Genomic DNA, 15,024 nt, shown 5'->3' with positions numbered 1-15,024 from the left:
CCGAAGGAGAATCCTCAGAGACCAGTGGCTACAGACAACCACTTCAACTAAAATAGCTCTCTCAAATGCAACACTATAAGGCTATGGTCACATCATATGTGATCCTATGTATTGGAGACGGGCCGCAAAACGTAGTATATGAAGTCTTGCTGCCAGCCTCTATTAGGTTTGTAAGGTCAAAAATGATGCATAACAGAGTACATTGTGACTCCATCTGTATCAGTCATGTGCCCAGTCAGCGCATACTTGCACATCCCATTTTGAAGAGGGTTTGGACATGAGCCCTGAGGGTGCCAGTGACCGTAAGGTGAAACTTGATTTAAACCCTTCCTAAAGCCCCATTCAGCTGTCAGTGCTGCACGTACTTGTTCATCTGTGTTTTAAATAAAAACAAGTACCCATTATAATCTATGGGGCTGTTCACATGTCCATTCATTTTCATGGACTGCGTGTAAAACACAAAACCCATAGAAACATGCTCATTTTTCCCAGTATTACAAATGAAAAGGGCCAATACAAGTCTATGGGATCGTGAAAAACATGTACAGCACACGGATGGCATCCATGTTTAACATTGCAAAGGTTAAGAGAAGCTTTGTAATTTATTTATCCATCAGTGAAAACATTGACACATTGATGGTAAAAACGGAAACATGGACGGTACACTGATGACACACTGATCCAAAACATTGACAACACCTATGATAAATCTGTCACAGCTTCAATTTTAGCAATGCTTGCAGCTTGATCCTAGTTCTACAGTGCTGTTTTTTAAAGTCGACATTGCAAAATAAGGCTTGCCAATGGCCTGTTTAGGTATATCCACAGTCATTAAAGAAAATCTATCAGCAGGTTTTTGACACATGAACTGAAGACAGCATAAGGTAGGGGTTAAAACACAGATTCAGCAATATGTCTCTTATCACACTATGTGCTGATGCTTACTTGCAATGATTGAGGCGCTTATTACCTGGACTACATGGCATGCACTTGTTAGACCAACTATGTCGCCACCTGTGATAAGCAGCTCACTGTCAATAGACAATGTGTACAGAAAACTGTAGTGTAGGTGGAGTTAGCTTTCTGAGCTCTACTTCATACTACATCTAAGAACTCTGTTGTAACTGCTGCACTTAAGTGATCCATCTTTGGATTCAGGGTCTCATTTCCTGCATTATGCTTCTCTCAGATCAGTTAGCACAAACCTACTGACAGATTCCCATTAAGGGGTTTAACACATGTATAGCAACAAACATGATCCTACAAAAAGAATCCCCCCACAAAACATACATGCGCATCTCATTTTACTCAAGCAAGCATCTATCCACTTAACCTGACTGACACGGCTTTTCAAATGACCCCCTAAAAATGTGAGGAATGTTCCACAACTAGAAAAATAGGGTCTGACTTACACAAACTGTTATAAATGATGTGACTGACTTGTATTATGCACAGCTACTGTATTTTGCCGACATTAGATCACAAGCTACAAAATGTGTTCATCTTCAGTGGTTGGAGAACCACATGTGGCTCTCTGGCTGTGCCCAAGCATCGTACAGCTATAGCAAGCACCATACAAACTACATGGTCATAAGTGTTCAGACCCTTTAAGTCACATGCTGTCCATTTCCTTGTGATGCTCCTTGAGATGATTCTACTCCTTTATTGGAGTCCAGCTGTGTTTAAACTAATTGGACTTGATTTGGAAAGGCACACACCAGTCTATATAAGACCTCACGGCTCAAAGTGCATGTCAGACCAAATGAGAATCATGAGGTCAAAAGGAACTACCCAAGGAGCTCAGAGACCGAATTGTGGCAAGGTACAGATCTGGCCAAGGTTACAAAAACATTTCTCTGCAGTACTCAAGGTTTTTAAGAGCACAGTGGCCTCCATAATTCTTAAATCAAAGACGTTTGCGACCACCAGAACTCTTCCTAGACCCGACCATCCAGTCAAACTGAGCAATCGTGGGAGAAGAGCCTTGGTGAGAGAGGTAAAGAAGAACCCCAAGATCACTGTGGCTGAGCTCCAAAGAAGCAGTAGGCAGATGGGATAAAGTTCCACAAAGTCCACTATCGCTGCAGCCCTCCACCAGTTGGGCCTTTATGGCAGAATAGCCCAACGGAAGCCTCTCCTCAATGCAAGACATGTGAAATCCCGTATAGAGTTTGCAAAGATACACATGAAGGACTCCCAGACTATGAAAATTAAGATATTCTGGTCAGATGAGACGAAGATAGAACTTTTTGGTGATAATTCTAAGCGGTATGTGTGGAGAAAACCAGGCACTGCTCATCACCTGCCCAATACAATCCCAAAAGTGAAACATGGAGGTGGCAGCATCATACTATGGGAGTGTTTTTCAGCTGCAGGGACAGGACGACTGGTTGCAGTTGAAGGAAAGATAATGAGGCAAGTACCGAGATATCCTGGAAGAAAACTTCTTCCAGAGAGCTCAGACCTCAGACTTGGCTGCTGTGGCCGAAAAATGACCCTAAGCACACAGCTAAAATAATAAAGGAGTGGCTTCAGAACAACTCTGTGACCATTCTTGACTGGCCCAGCCAGAGCTCTAAAATAAGCCCAAGTGACCAACTCTGGAGAGACCTCAAAATGGCTGTCCACCTACGTTCACCATTCAACCTGACGGAATTGGAGAGGATCCGCAAGGAAGAATGAGAGAGGATCCCCAAATCCAGGTGTGAAAAACTTGTTGCACCATTCCCAAGAACACTCATGGCTGTACTAGCCCAAAAGGGTCCTTCTACTCAATACTGAGCAAGGGGTCTGAATATTTATGACCATGTGATATTTAAATTTCTCCATTTCTCTTTTTTTGTCAAGATGGGTTGCAGAGTGTACATTAATGAGGAAAAAAAACTAAAAAAAAACCCTTTTTTTTAATTTACCAAATGGTTGCAATGAAACAAAGTGAAAAATTTAAAAGGGGTCTGAATACTTTCCGTACCCACTATTTGAATGCAAAACTTTAGGGGGGAAAAAAAAGTGTTTTTTGTTTTTTTTAATATAGACATACAAAATGAGTTGTCCAGGCTTGGGTCAAAAGATTGCAGTCATAGGTCGAGAGGTCACGATGTGAGTAGGTGGTCACGTGGCCGCAATTTACCAACTAAACGCATTCAGCTTCTCTCAATAGTGACTTTGGAGATGTGAATTTAAAGAAGCTGGATGAGACTAGTCAGAACTACGAGTATGCAAATCTCACACATTAGTTATAGGACCATTTGTTCGCAAGGGAAGTCACGAAACCAGGTGTATTTTATTTATTATAATGAAGTGGCGGAAAATTTGACACAAACCTGGATATAGCATAATATACAGTTTATGAGATTAGCTGCGTACTACAAAAAATATATTTTTCTTGTTTCGTGTACCTTCAACTAAATCATGGCAAAATTAAAGGGGTTGTCTCATCATAACTAATACATACAATTGCTTGTTAAAAAAAAGCAACTTTGAAATTTACCCCTAATTAAAAATCCTCTCCCTTCCCAAGAGCAGAAGGATTGTTAAAGGGGTTGTCCAGGCTTATCACAAAGGTGGGCAGTCAATACAAAGGAATTGAGTGAAGCCGCACACGTCTCGTCAGGATGTGGCTGGTGTATGCATATTTCATACCAGAAGTCACATGACTGCTCGGTCTCACCGCCGGCACTAGAAAATCTGCACAGCACGCAATGTGAGGATTCACAAGTCTGGGGTCACAGAATGGCTGTTGACTTTTGGGATAAGCTTGGACAACCTCTTTAATTTTGTAGAGTAGAGCTGATTACTTAGGCCACCACTGCAGTCTATCAGAGATAACCAGTTTTTTAAGCAAAGAGAACTTGCATGCTCTATGCCAATCTTATCCTGGCTGTATCTTGCCAGTTTCTGCATCCCTATTCTCCAGCAATGCTGCAGAGGCAAAACTGCCTCTGGTTGCAGTAGAGAAGAGTGCACAGTTCAGCCCAAATTCATGACCATGCTACTGGCCCAAACTCCAGAAGTGCACACTACCCACCGCCAGGCAAAAGGCTGTGAAAGGTATATTCCAGAAGAAAACGATACAACCCCTTTAAATCATTGCATGATAAAATACCTTTAATTATAGAGTAAACAAATTTTGCACCGTCTCTACATGTGATTTTTCAGATTTTATACAATTAAATGATTATCACATTAAAGTGAGGCAATGTTACGTATCAATGCTCGTAGCAGTTATGTATCATTACAAAGGACAGTTTAAACAGACATCTTTTAGCTCATCCTATCTCCCCAAATGGATTACATGTGCGTAAATTCTAAGACCGCAAGTGAAACCCTCATTGAATAAAGTAGCTGCTCTGTCACAGAGAAATCAAGTTTAGAAACAATTTGCGAATCAGGCTGGAAGTGCAGGGGTAGAACAGAGAAGGTCCTACACCTTGGCACCAGGCTCCAGCCCATCTCTGCCCTCAATTAGGTGACCGTTCGACACCAAGCCTAGTAGAGGGCACCGCATTCAGACATTATCTTTTCTTGTACAAGTGCTATCTATATTTTTTGCGATAGAACTTCTGCCTATGATAACCTATGGGACAGATCACTCCTGATTTTTTCCTCGGACAAAGTAGTCTGAAGAAATGCACAAAGATTTGCCCTATATTGATCAAAAGCACTGAGAGAATACAATCCATTTTGTTCTTATGGAAACCATCTTGTCTTATACCTGAATGATGTCACAGAGCTCAGCTAACAACGATGGGCGGGTAAGTTTCACATTTCTATACACTCCCCTGCGGCTCTTATTGATGCATAGTTCAGAGGAATTATTTCTTTGTTTGGGATACTATATAAACTGGAAACATGATGTAATGAAGCAGAAACTTTCTGTACACCACAAAGCGTGTGTGTTGCAATGATTTCCCGAGCACTCAAACAAATCTTACTAATTTGGCGTTCCAATGGCATATAAGGAGCGGATTTCATTCACAGCACTGATGAAATCTGTATTTTTTATGTATGAGAAATTACTGATCTGTGAAGGATCTCACAGGCCAAGAAAAGAACCGGGAGCCAATGTACATAAAGTCAATCCCAGGCAAAGCACTTACTGCCTCATATACAGTCAATTTCTCTCTAATAGAGCAACCTTTACTCTTACAAATGTTTTATTTGTGGTCTTTGAATATAAAAGAATAGATCCAATTGTGTTCAAATATCCTACCTACATTTCTAATTATTGAGTGGCAGAATGAGCTAACAGATTCCCTTTAAACCAGGGGTAAAGAATCGGCTTATTGTCAGATGACGACTTACTTAAGTTAGAGGAGCGCAGTTTTTTCACAGACTCTGAATATAAGCTAGAAAGGCCGCACATGCAAGAAGCCACAGTCAGCATGCCTTGGTGAAGCGATGGAAAAAAAGGAAAAGACAAGACACCAGAACAATACACATGAAAAAAGAAAACTTCAAAAGATAAATGACATCCTCACAGAAATTCAATGTGGAACACACGAGAAAAGAAAACAATGAAAAATTACAATGAGTAATATGAAGAAAAAGGGGACAGCTGCTCTTTTCCTGCACTTTTTGCCATAGAACAGGTGACATTGAATGGATGCAAGTATAACAAATATACGGTAGTTCCTAATTTTCCGAGGAGTGATTTACAATAGTACAGGACACTGTAGTACAGTGGCATGGAGATAGCTTTTCTACGGACTGAGAAATAATCGTTGCTTGATGCTGCCCCTCGCTGTAGTTGTATACTTATAAAATGCTGCTTCCAATGACCATACAACACGTTTCTGAATCTGAAGGACACTTGCTTAGTACTTATTCTTCTGCCCCAGTCAGCAGCGCCTATAAACTTCCTTTTTGCAGTAGAGAGAAGTGAACACATTGTCCCTAAGGCTAAGTTCACATTTCTGTTGTTTTGCATCAGTCACATGCGTCGCTTGACGCATGTGACTGATGCGCTGTACAACGGATGACAAAGAACAGAATTCTTTGTCGGACTCCGTTGTGTGCGGGGGCGGAGTTCGGGGTGGGTGGAGCCGAGTGTGTGTGTGTGTGTGTGTGTGTGTAAATGCTGAGTGCGGGAGGGGGCGGAGCCGAGCGGGGAAGGTGTCAGGCTCCCTGCACAGCCAGGGTAAATATCGGGTATAAGCAAAGCACCTTTTGCTTGGTTACCCGATATTTATCTTGGTTACCAGCATACACCGCTTGGCGCTGGCTCCCTGCACCCATAACCAGTGTAAATATCGGATAACTAACCAAAGCGCATTGCTTGGTTACCCGATGTGTATCCTGGTTACGGGTGCAGGGAGCCAGAGAGAGCATGCGCAGCAAAATCCTACAGATTGCGCTGCTCAAAAAACGTTACAGGCTGCGTTGCTCCCGCCCGGCGGTCAGTTAAAAAAAGACTGACCGCGACGCAGCGGATGCAACGCAGCATCATCAGTCGCAATACGTCACTAATAGAAGTCTATGGGGAAAAACTGGATTCCTGCAAAATATTTTGCAGGATGCCGTAATTCCTCAAGGCGACGGATTGTGACTGATGCAAAACAACGGAAGTGTGAACTTAGCCTTAGGGTCCCAAACTCTGTTATTCTTGCTGGAGTCCCCATTAATACCTACTGCGCTGGTTGAGGAGAATTATTATGAACAGAGCTGCTATTCTCGCTACTAGAGGCGTTGGATGGGCACCCTGTAGCTGCCTAATTGAGCCACCTGTATTTCTTCAGCAACTTTTGCGAAATGAAGTTGGATTGGTCAGGATACAAACAGATGGCTCACCTAAGCTACTATATTTTCCAGAAAATAAGACCGTGTCTTATATTATTTGTTGCCCTGAAAAATGTGCTTGGGCTTATTATCGAGGTAGGTGTTATTTTTGGGGAAACACAGCTAAATTACCCCCAAAAGAAGAAAAAAAAAAAAAAGTGCACAAACAGCTCAGCGTTACATTGATTTGGCATTTGATTTGCGGCCCTTTATCTAAAGCATCTCTGGAGCAGTTTTGCACAAAACAACACTGGGCCGCATGTTTGTTGGCGCTTCTATAAGCATGTCTAGGGGTAAACACCACGCCTTTATCAAAGTCTGAGTCGTCGCACAGCGACGCGTGACACCACACAACGACCGTCGAGGTCGCTATGATCGCTGCTCCGTCGCTGCTTAAAATTACATGTTTGACAGCTTACTAGCGATCATCTATGGTCGCTGTTACGTCACAGGAAATGGTGACGTAACAGGAAATGGTGACGTAACAGCGACGTCGTTGTCGTTGTGTGTGAACCCAGCTTTAGTGACTTATACATGTTACCACAGCCTGCAGCATCTTAGAACTGGTCTTCAATTAAGCATATCTGGGACGTCACTTGTCAGCAATTACAATAGAAGCTGTCAGCAGTGCATATTGATGATTTGCATGCCCAAATGTATTCAGCATGGCAGAACAATCCTCAGACAACCATTAAAAGCCTCATTTAATAGCATTTCAAGACATGTAATTGCGTGTAGTTCTGCACGCGGTGCTCATACTTGAAGAAATCGAGATATTTTGAAAATTTTGTTTCTATTTTTCATTTGCATATCACTAACATATCCATCAATCCTGTGATTTCCATAACTCCAGAAAGTTTCCCTATTTAACCCCTTCAGCCCCCGGGCACTTTCCGTTTTTGCGTTTTTGTTTTTTGCTCCCCTTCTTCCGAGAGGCGTAACTTTTTTATTTTTCCATCAATCTTGCCATATGAGGGCTTGTTTTTTGCGGGACGAGTTGTACTTTTAAATGAAACCATAAGTTTTACCATATAGTGTACTGGAAAACGGCAAAAAAATTCCAAGTGCGGAAAAATTGCAAAAAAAGTGGGATTGTACAATAGTTTTTGGGATATTTTATTCACCGTGTTCACTATATGGTAAAACTGATGTATGGGTATGATGCCTCAGGTCGGTGCGAGTTTATAGACACCAAACATGTATAGGTTTACTTGTATCTAAGGGGTTAAAAAAAATTCACAAGCTTGTCCGAAAAACGTGGCGCACGTTTTGCGCCATTTTCCAAAACCCGTAGCGTTCTCATTTTTCAGGATCTGAGGCTCAGTGATGGCTTATTTTTTGCGTCTCGACCTGACGTTCTTAACGGTACCATTTTTGCACAGATGCTACGTTTTGATCGCCTGTTATTGCATTTTGCGCAAAATTTGCGGCGACCAAAAAACGTAATTTTGGCGTTTGGAATTTTTTTGCCGCTACGCCGTTTACTGATCAGATTCATTGATTTTATATTTTGATAGATTGGGCATTTCTGAACGTGGCGATACCAAATATGTGTGTATTTTTTATTTTTTTAACCCTTTAATTTTCAATGGGGTGAAAGGGGGGTGATTTGAACTTTTAGGTTTTTTTATTTTTTTTTAATTTTTTAAAACTTTTTTTTTTACTTTTTTTTTTTATTTTACTAGTCCCCCTAGGGGGCTATTGCGATCAGCAATCCGATCGCTCTGCACTATCTGCAGATCTCAGCTACAGAGCTGAGAACTGCAGATTTGCTGCTTCACTTTCAATGCCGGCTGTATTCCGGCATTGAGAGGAAGTGACTCATGTTAGCCACAGGCGTCATCACATGACCCTGTGCTACCATGGCAACCGCCGAAAGTCACGTGATCATGTCACGTGACTTCCGGCGGGGGCGGGGTAAGTCACTGTCATGGCGGCGCCCATATACATATCGCTGCCAAGACTTTGGCAGCGAAATGTAAGGGGTTAATGGCCGCGGGTGGAAGCGATTCCACCCGCGGCTAGCAGGCACACATATCAGCTGTTGATAACAGCTGATATGTGCGCGTCTCGCCGCCGACTACCAGCGGCAGGGGGCGGGGCTTACCGGCACACGATCCATGACGTATTCAGTACGTCATGGGTCGTTAAGGGGTTAATGTTGTAATAGTAATGTTAATTAAGGAGTGAATGACAGCTTCTGTGTTGAAGCAATCCCTCTGTTTGTACGGATTTCATTCCATAGGTCTAGAATGTAATCACTATAGATGAAACTGCAAATACCGTATATAGCCCTTGTTTTTAGTTGCAGCTGTAACTATGTTGTTGTCACGATTTGCAGCTTATACCTTCATAAGCAAACCTCTTAATATAGCAGCAGCACTGCTTTCTACATAGACTCCGATCTGAGCTCTTGACTAGACCGCCCTTCTGCTCACACATCACGGATTGATAGAAAGTATGTAGATGAGGATGTAATTCTGCCCTTAGATGTCAATCTAGAATTATGCCATATACATTCTACGAGTGAATATCTTGTAGTAGAAAAAACAGACATATAAAAACTGAATGCAACATGTATTAGCGCCTTACTAGAAAAGCATTTCTAAGACAAGCCAGTCTGTCACAACCAGCTCAGAGGCAGCCAAAAATCTTTTCTCCTAGAACCATGCAGACATATGTAAAGGGGTTGTCCAACAAAAACTACTCATATATATGAACTCTCAAGTCAAAAAGGTCCAACGCTCTCCACTCCACTCAAAATCTTATTTTGCAAGTAAACGCAACAATTAGCCAGATATTACCCCAATGGAAAAATGTAATATATGCTGGCCACTTAGTGTGGTACCCACTTCTGTGAGGTCTATACAGCCTACTAAGGCGTATGGACAAACATATAAATAATATTTTATAATCCTATACCATTATAATATCTCAAATCACACAAAGCAGCTGTTCTCATCCAGAGGTTTTGCAGTTAAAAGCATCATCTGTGTGAAACCAGTTTACATAAAACGCACACATGTTTATTACAAGAAATGAAAATATCAATATTAAATTGTACTTATTTTAGTATATATTAAAATATACAGTATGTTACATTTACCCTTAAGAGCATTCAATCAGCAAATCGCAAAAAACAAAGGATTACAATAAGTGCGAACAATCTGGGCTCCTTACCTCCTGACGGTTGCCTTGTTTTGCGTGGCGAACGTGGTTGCCTCTGGTATGGGTCATTTGAGCCATATAGTTCAATTGTACCAAGGTTTAATAGCACTGTTTTCTGAATATAGTCCACCATTGCAATACCATTACAGTTTCCAAATACTACTCTGAAAGTTGTGAGATTAAGAAAGGGGAAAACAGAAAAACAAACAAAATCAAAACATATTTGAATATATTAAAATTGACTAATTTTCAGATTTTTCTTTCTACTACATTCTACAGCATTGGTTTGAAGACTTTTCATTGAGTCTCTTTCAAACCCAGCAACAGAACAAATATAAGCAATTCTTCATCATTGCACATAATGCTAGCATTAAAGGAAATTGTCAGTAGGATCAACCAACCTAATCCATCTATATGGGCATAGAAAGCTAAATAAAACAATTTGCTAGCTGCAATCTGATGTCATATTACAGAGAAATCCACATTTTTCTCATATGTAAATGAACTGATAAGATCTATGGCCCGAAAACTGATCTGCATGAAATTCTGTCTCCAGGGCTTATTTTAAATACGTTACCAGTAAGAGACATGTAACTAACAGAACAGTAGAACTTTGTCTTTTTACAGGCACATTGGCAGCTGCAGCTATCGCAGCTCTGCTGTATTGTAATAATATTGCAACACTGTCTGCCTGTGAGATAGAAGCTGAAGCTGAGAGGAACCTGCAGATGTGTCAGTTAGGCTGGAGTCACATTAGCGCATGGCATCAGATGCAAGAGCAACAGATGCGATATGCTAATGACCCCCGGCTCAGGGTCTGCTGCGAGCGTGAGCCAAGTGTCATGCAATCAGGTCACAGCTGTGAAGCTGAGGGCTGGCGCTGCGAAGAAGGAGGGGTTAATCTCCCTATCTCCTCCATTATCAGCCTGTGCTTATATCGCACTGCACTTGGATAACATCCGAGTGCAGTCCGATGTTTCTCTCGCACTCAGACTTGTATGGGTGCGAGTGACACTGTTCTCGCAGACAATCGCAGCATGCTGCATTTTTTTCCTTAGTCCGTTTAGGGCTGAGGCAAAACACGCAGATCTCAGCTGCAGCATTGTCTTACATGGGGCCGAGTGCAATGTGAGATTTTCTCACATTGCACTTGTTCGAGTCATACGCAAGTGTACTCCAGCCTTATAATCACACACCGCTCTGCAGTGAGATTAGGAGAGCAGCCATCACACATCACAGTGGTAATGTCTCCTCCTATTGAAAATAAGCCCTAGAGACAGATTTTCATTGAGATCAGTGTCCAGCCCATAGACTGGGGTGAAATTCTGCTGAAAGATTCGCTTTACGTGAGCCACATACAATGAATATTGAAATATAACAACAAGATGACAAAAAAATTGATGAAACGATGCAAAATATATCAGTATCATGGAAAGATAAACGTTAGGTCATTTTTTCCCTTCAAATCTTAATATAATTATATTTATAGATTTCATATGACTCAATAAAAGTGTATTGAAATTCGCTTTAATTATGCATTTGAGACAAAAGTCCATTAATCAAAAAATGTTCATAAAAACTACAATGGGTACACAAAAATGTCTGCATTTCTGTCAACACGGGGTGCAGAGTGTACATTAATGAGAAAAAATATGAACTTTTTTTTGAATTTACCAAATGGCTGCAATGAAACAGTGAAAAATTTAAAGGGGTCTGAATACTTTCTGTACCCACTGTCATATTGGTAAGCCATAAGCTCATTCATTTTGGATAAATTCAAAAATTTTAATTTATAATTCTGGCTAATCAGAAACACCTCTAAAAAAGTCTTACTATAGGGACCAGTATAGAAAAAAAAACAAACAAACAAACAGTCAAGCCATCTTATTTAGATATATTTTAATCCTTAAAGTTTTGCTGTTTAAAAAAATAAATAAAATAAATCAATCTAATACCAAAATTTTGAAGACAAATCTAAAAAAAAAAAAAAAAAAAAACAACCCCAAAAACCTAAAAATTTGGTTTGTGTTAATACAGTCTAAATTTCTCAATTCTAATTTTTTTTATGGTGGACGTTAATTTTTATTTGACATCATACAGTTCATATTAGAGCACTACAAAGTTTTTTCTCCCTTAACCTCTTGACTACTTTGTGTTTTTCAATTTTTGTGTTTTTTTTCCTCTGCTTCTTTCAAGAGCTTGTTTTTATCAGGACGTGTTTTACTTTTGAACACCACCACTTACTTTATCATGAGATGCACTAAAAAAAAAAATTCCAACTGCATTGACATTACAAAACAAGTGCAATTCCACAACAGTTTTTTTTTCTTTTATCTTGTTCACTATATGGTAAAACTGACCTGGCAATATTATTTTTCAGGTCAGTACAATTATTCAGATATCAAACATGTTTTAATTATTTTTTTTTTTTTACTTAAAATTGGTGATTTTTTTTTTCTAAATCTAGTACAAAAAATTTGTGCTTGTGTCCCCTTTTCCCAAGACCTAGAGATGAGAAGTCCTGTAGATGTTAGAGTTTGTCAAGGCTTGAAAAAAAAAAAAAAAAGTTAGAAGTCATTGTTTGGGTCAGAGATCCGGACAACCAGTGTTAGATACAGAGCCTGAACTTTACAGTTCGGGTTCACTCATCCCTACCCGTAACATTTTTATTTTTCGAGATATGAGGCTGTGTGTGTGTGTGGGCTTATTTTTTGCACCCTGAGCAGATGTTTTTAATGATATCATTTTGGGAGACATACAATGTTTTTATTGCCTCATTTCATTTTATTGCAATGTTGCTGTGGCCCAAGAAATGTAATTCGGGGGTTTTGATTTTTTTTCTTATTACACTATTTACCAAATAGGATTAATTTTAGATTTTGATAGACTTTTTTGAATGCAGAGATACCAAACATGTTTATTTTTCATTTTTCTTAATGGTTTTATTTTTAATGAGGAAAAAGGGGGGGATTTGAACCTATTTTTTTTTATATTTTCCATTATTTTTACTTTGTTTAAATTGTTCCCTTATGGAACTTGAAGTGGCAATCGCCTGATTGCTTGTGCTGTACATAGCAGGGCTACAGCTCTGCTATGTAAAGCTAAAATCATGATCTCGTATGAAAGCCAGCTCTAGGCTGGCTATCACATGAGGATTGTAATGACAGACAAGAGGGTCTTCAGCCATTTGCTGTTTTAACAACCCATTGGTACCCCACCATCACATCACGGGTGCACCGATCAGCATGTGAAATGATGTGCATGCCTGCTGGTGTATGGTATTAAATGCCACTGTCAGAATTTGCAGGGGAAAGATGCAGGCTCAGCATTTGAGCCCGCATTAAAGGTAGTAACACTACCTTTGATGTACAGGTACGTTAAAGTTAGTGAAAGGGTTAATATATATTGCAATCATATATACAGTGGGTACAGAAAGTATTCAGACCCCTGTAAATTTTTCACTGTTTCATTGCAGCCATTTGGTAAATTCAAAAAAAGTTCTTTTCTTTCTCATTAATGTACACTCTACACCCCATCTTGACAGAAAAAAAACCAGAAATGTAGATTTTTTTTGCAAATTTATTAAACAAGAAAAACTGAAATATCACATGGTCATAAGTATTCAGACCCTTTAAGTCACATGCTGTCCATTTCCTTGTGATCCTCCTTGAGATGGTTCTACTCCTTCATTGGAGTCTAGCTGTGTTTAATTAAACTGATAGGACTTGATTTGGAAACGCACATACCTGTCTATATAAAGACCTCACAGCGCATGTCAGACCAAATGAGAATCATGAGGTCAAAGGAACTGCCCAAGGAGCTCAGAGACAGAATCGTCGCCAGATACAGATCTGGCCAAGGTTACAAAAAAAAATTTCTACAGTACTCAAGGTTCCTAAGAGCACAGTGGCCTCCATAATCTTTAACTCCTTAACGACCGCCGATACGCCTTTTAACGGCGACAAATTAGGGTACTTCTTCCAAACCGCCGCTTTTTAACGGCGGTCGGAAAAAAGGGTCTAGCGCCCCCCAGAGTCAGAAAATTTCCGGGGTCTCAGCTGCCGGGGGTAGCTGAGACCCTGGAGATCATGATTCGGGCCGGTTTTTCCGGTCCCCAGTCACGTGATGACCGGTATACACCGTATACCGATCATCAAGTTATAGCAAATGACCGCGCCGGTAAAAAATGATTTATCTCCCATCTGGCATGATCAAACATGCCAGATGGGAGATAAATCTTTTTCCCGGTTCCCTCCGGTCCCCTCGGTATCCCCAAAGTGCCCCCCCTGACCTCCAACCCCCTCCCGAAAATCCAAGATGGCCGCGCGCACCGCCGATCACAGCAGCGCGCCGGCCGCATTTACACTGTTCCTATGGTTTCTGTCGTATGTGCCATAACACATACGACAGAAACCTGCTCCCTAGGCCCTGCCGGGTCCCCCCCTACCCCCCCCTGGTGTTCCCCGGTGTCCTACATACCTGTCGGAGCGCTGATCCCCCGCGGCCCCCTCCTCCGGCTCCTTCTCAGCAGACGCCGGTCACATGTGCAGAGCAGCTGACAGCTTCCTGTGTTCAGGACGCTGGCTGCTGCTGCACGGAGTCTGCAGCTGTGACCCGGGGAGAATGGGTGCAGATTCTTTGCACCCACTCTCCTCAAATGGAGGGTCTGCCCTCCTAAAAAATGGGGGATACGTTCCCTGAACGTTTCCCCCATATTCTAGAAGGTCCAGAGTCGACGTGGGACGTCCAAATGGATTACGGCGGATTTTTTTTTTTTTTCTTTTCAATAAATTGGTCAATCAGGGAATGTTTTGGGGAGTGTTTTTTCAAATAAATTTTTTTTTGTCGCCAATTTTTTTTTTTATTACTGTCAATTAGTTATGTCGGGTATCTGATAGACGCCGTGACATAACTAATTGCTGGGCTTGATGCCAGGTGACATTACACACCTGGTATCAACCCCATTTATTACCCCGTTAGCCAACGCACCAGGGCGCGGGATGAGCTGGGGCGAAGCGCCAGAATTGGCGCATCTAATGGATGCGCCACTTCTGGGGCGGCTGCGGCCTGCTATTTTTA

General features: G+C 41.1%; 1 protein-coding gene across 3 annotated transcripts in view; it reads right to left on the bottom strand.

Moving 5' to 3' along the window:
* STXBP5 (syntaxin binding protein 5) overlaps positions 1-15,024 on the bottom strand; it is a 611,224-nt gene that overhangs the window by 86,716 nt on the left and 509,484 nt on the right. For all 3 annotated transcript variants that reach the window (XM_075339550.1, XM_075339551.1, XM_075339552.1), the window contains exon 18: positions 9,958-10,109. In XM_075339550.1, coding sequence (XP_075195665.1) covers positions 9,958-10,109 — 152 coding nt within the window. The remainder of the gene's footprint in view (positions 1-9,957; positions 10,110-15,024) is intronic.

The sequence above is a fragment of the Anomaloglossus baeobatrachus genome, chromosome 3 (genome assembly GCF_048569485.1).
Source record: "Anomaloglossus baeobatrachus isolate aAnoBae1 chromosome 3, aAnoBae1.hap1, whole genome shotgun sequence".
Lineage (NCBI taxonomy): Eukaryota > Metazoa > Chordata > Amphibia > Anura > Aromobatidae > Anomaloglossus > Anomaloglossus baeobatrachus.
Note: the sequence above shows the minus strand (reverse complement) of the source record. Positions and strands in the feature narration are given on the sequence as shown.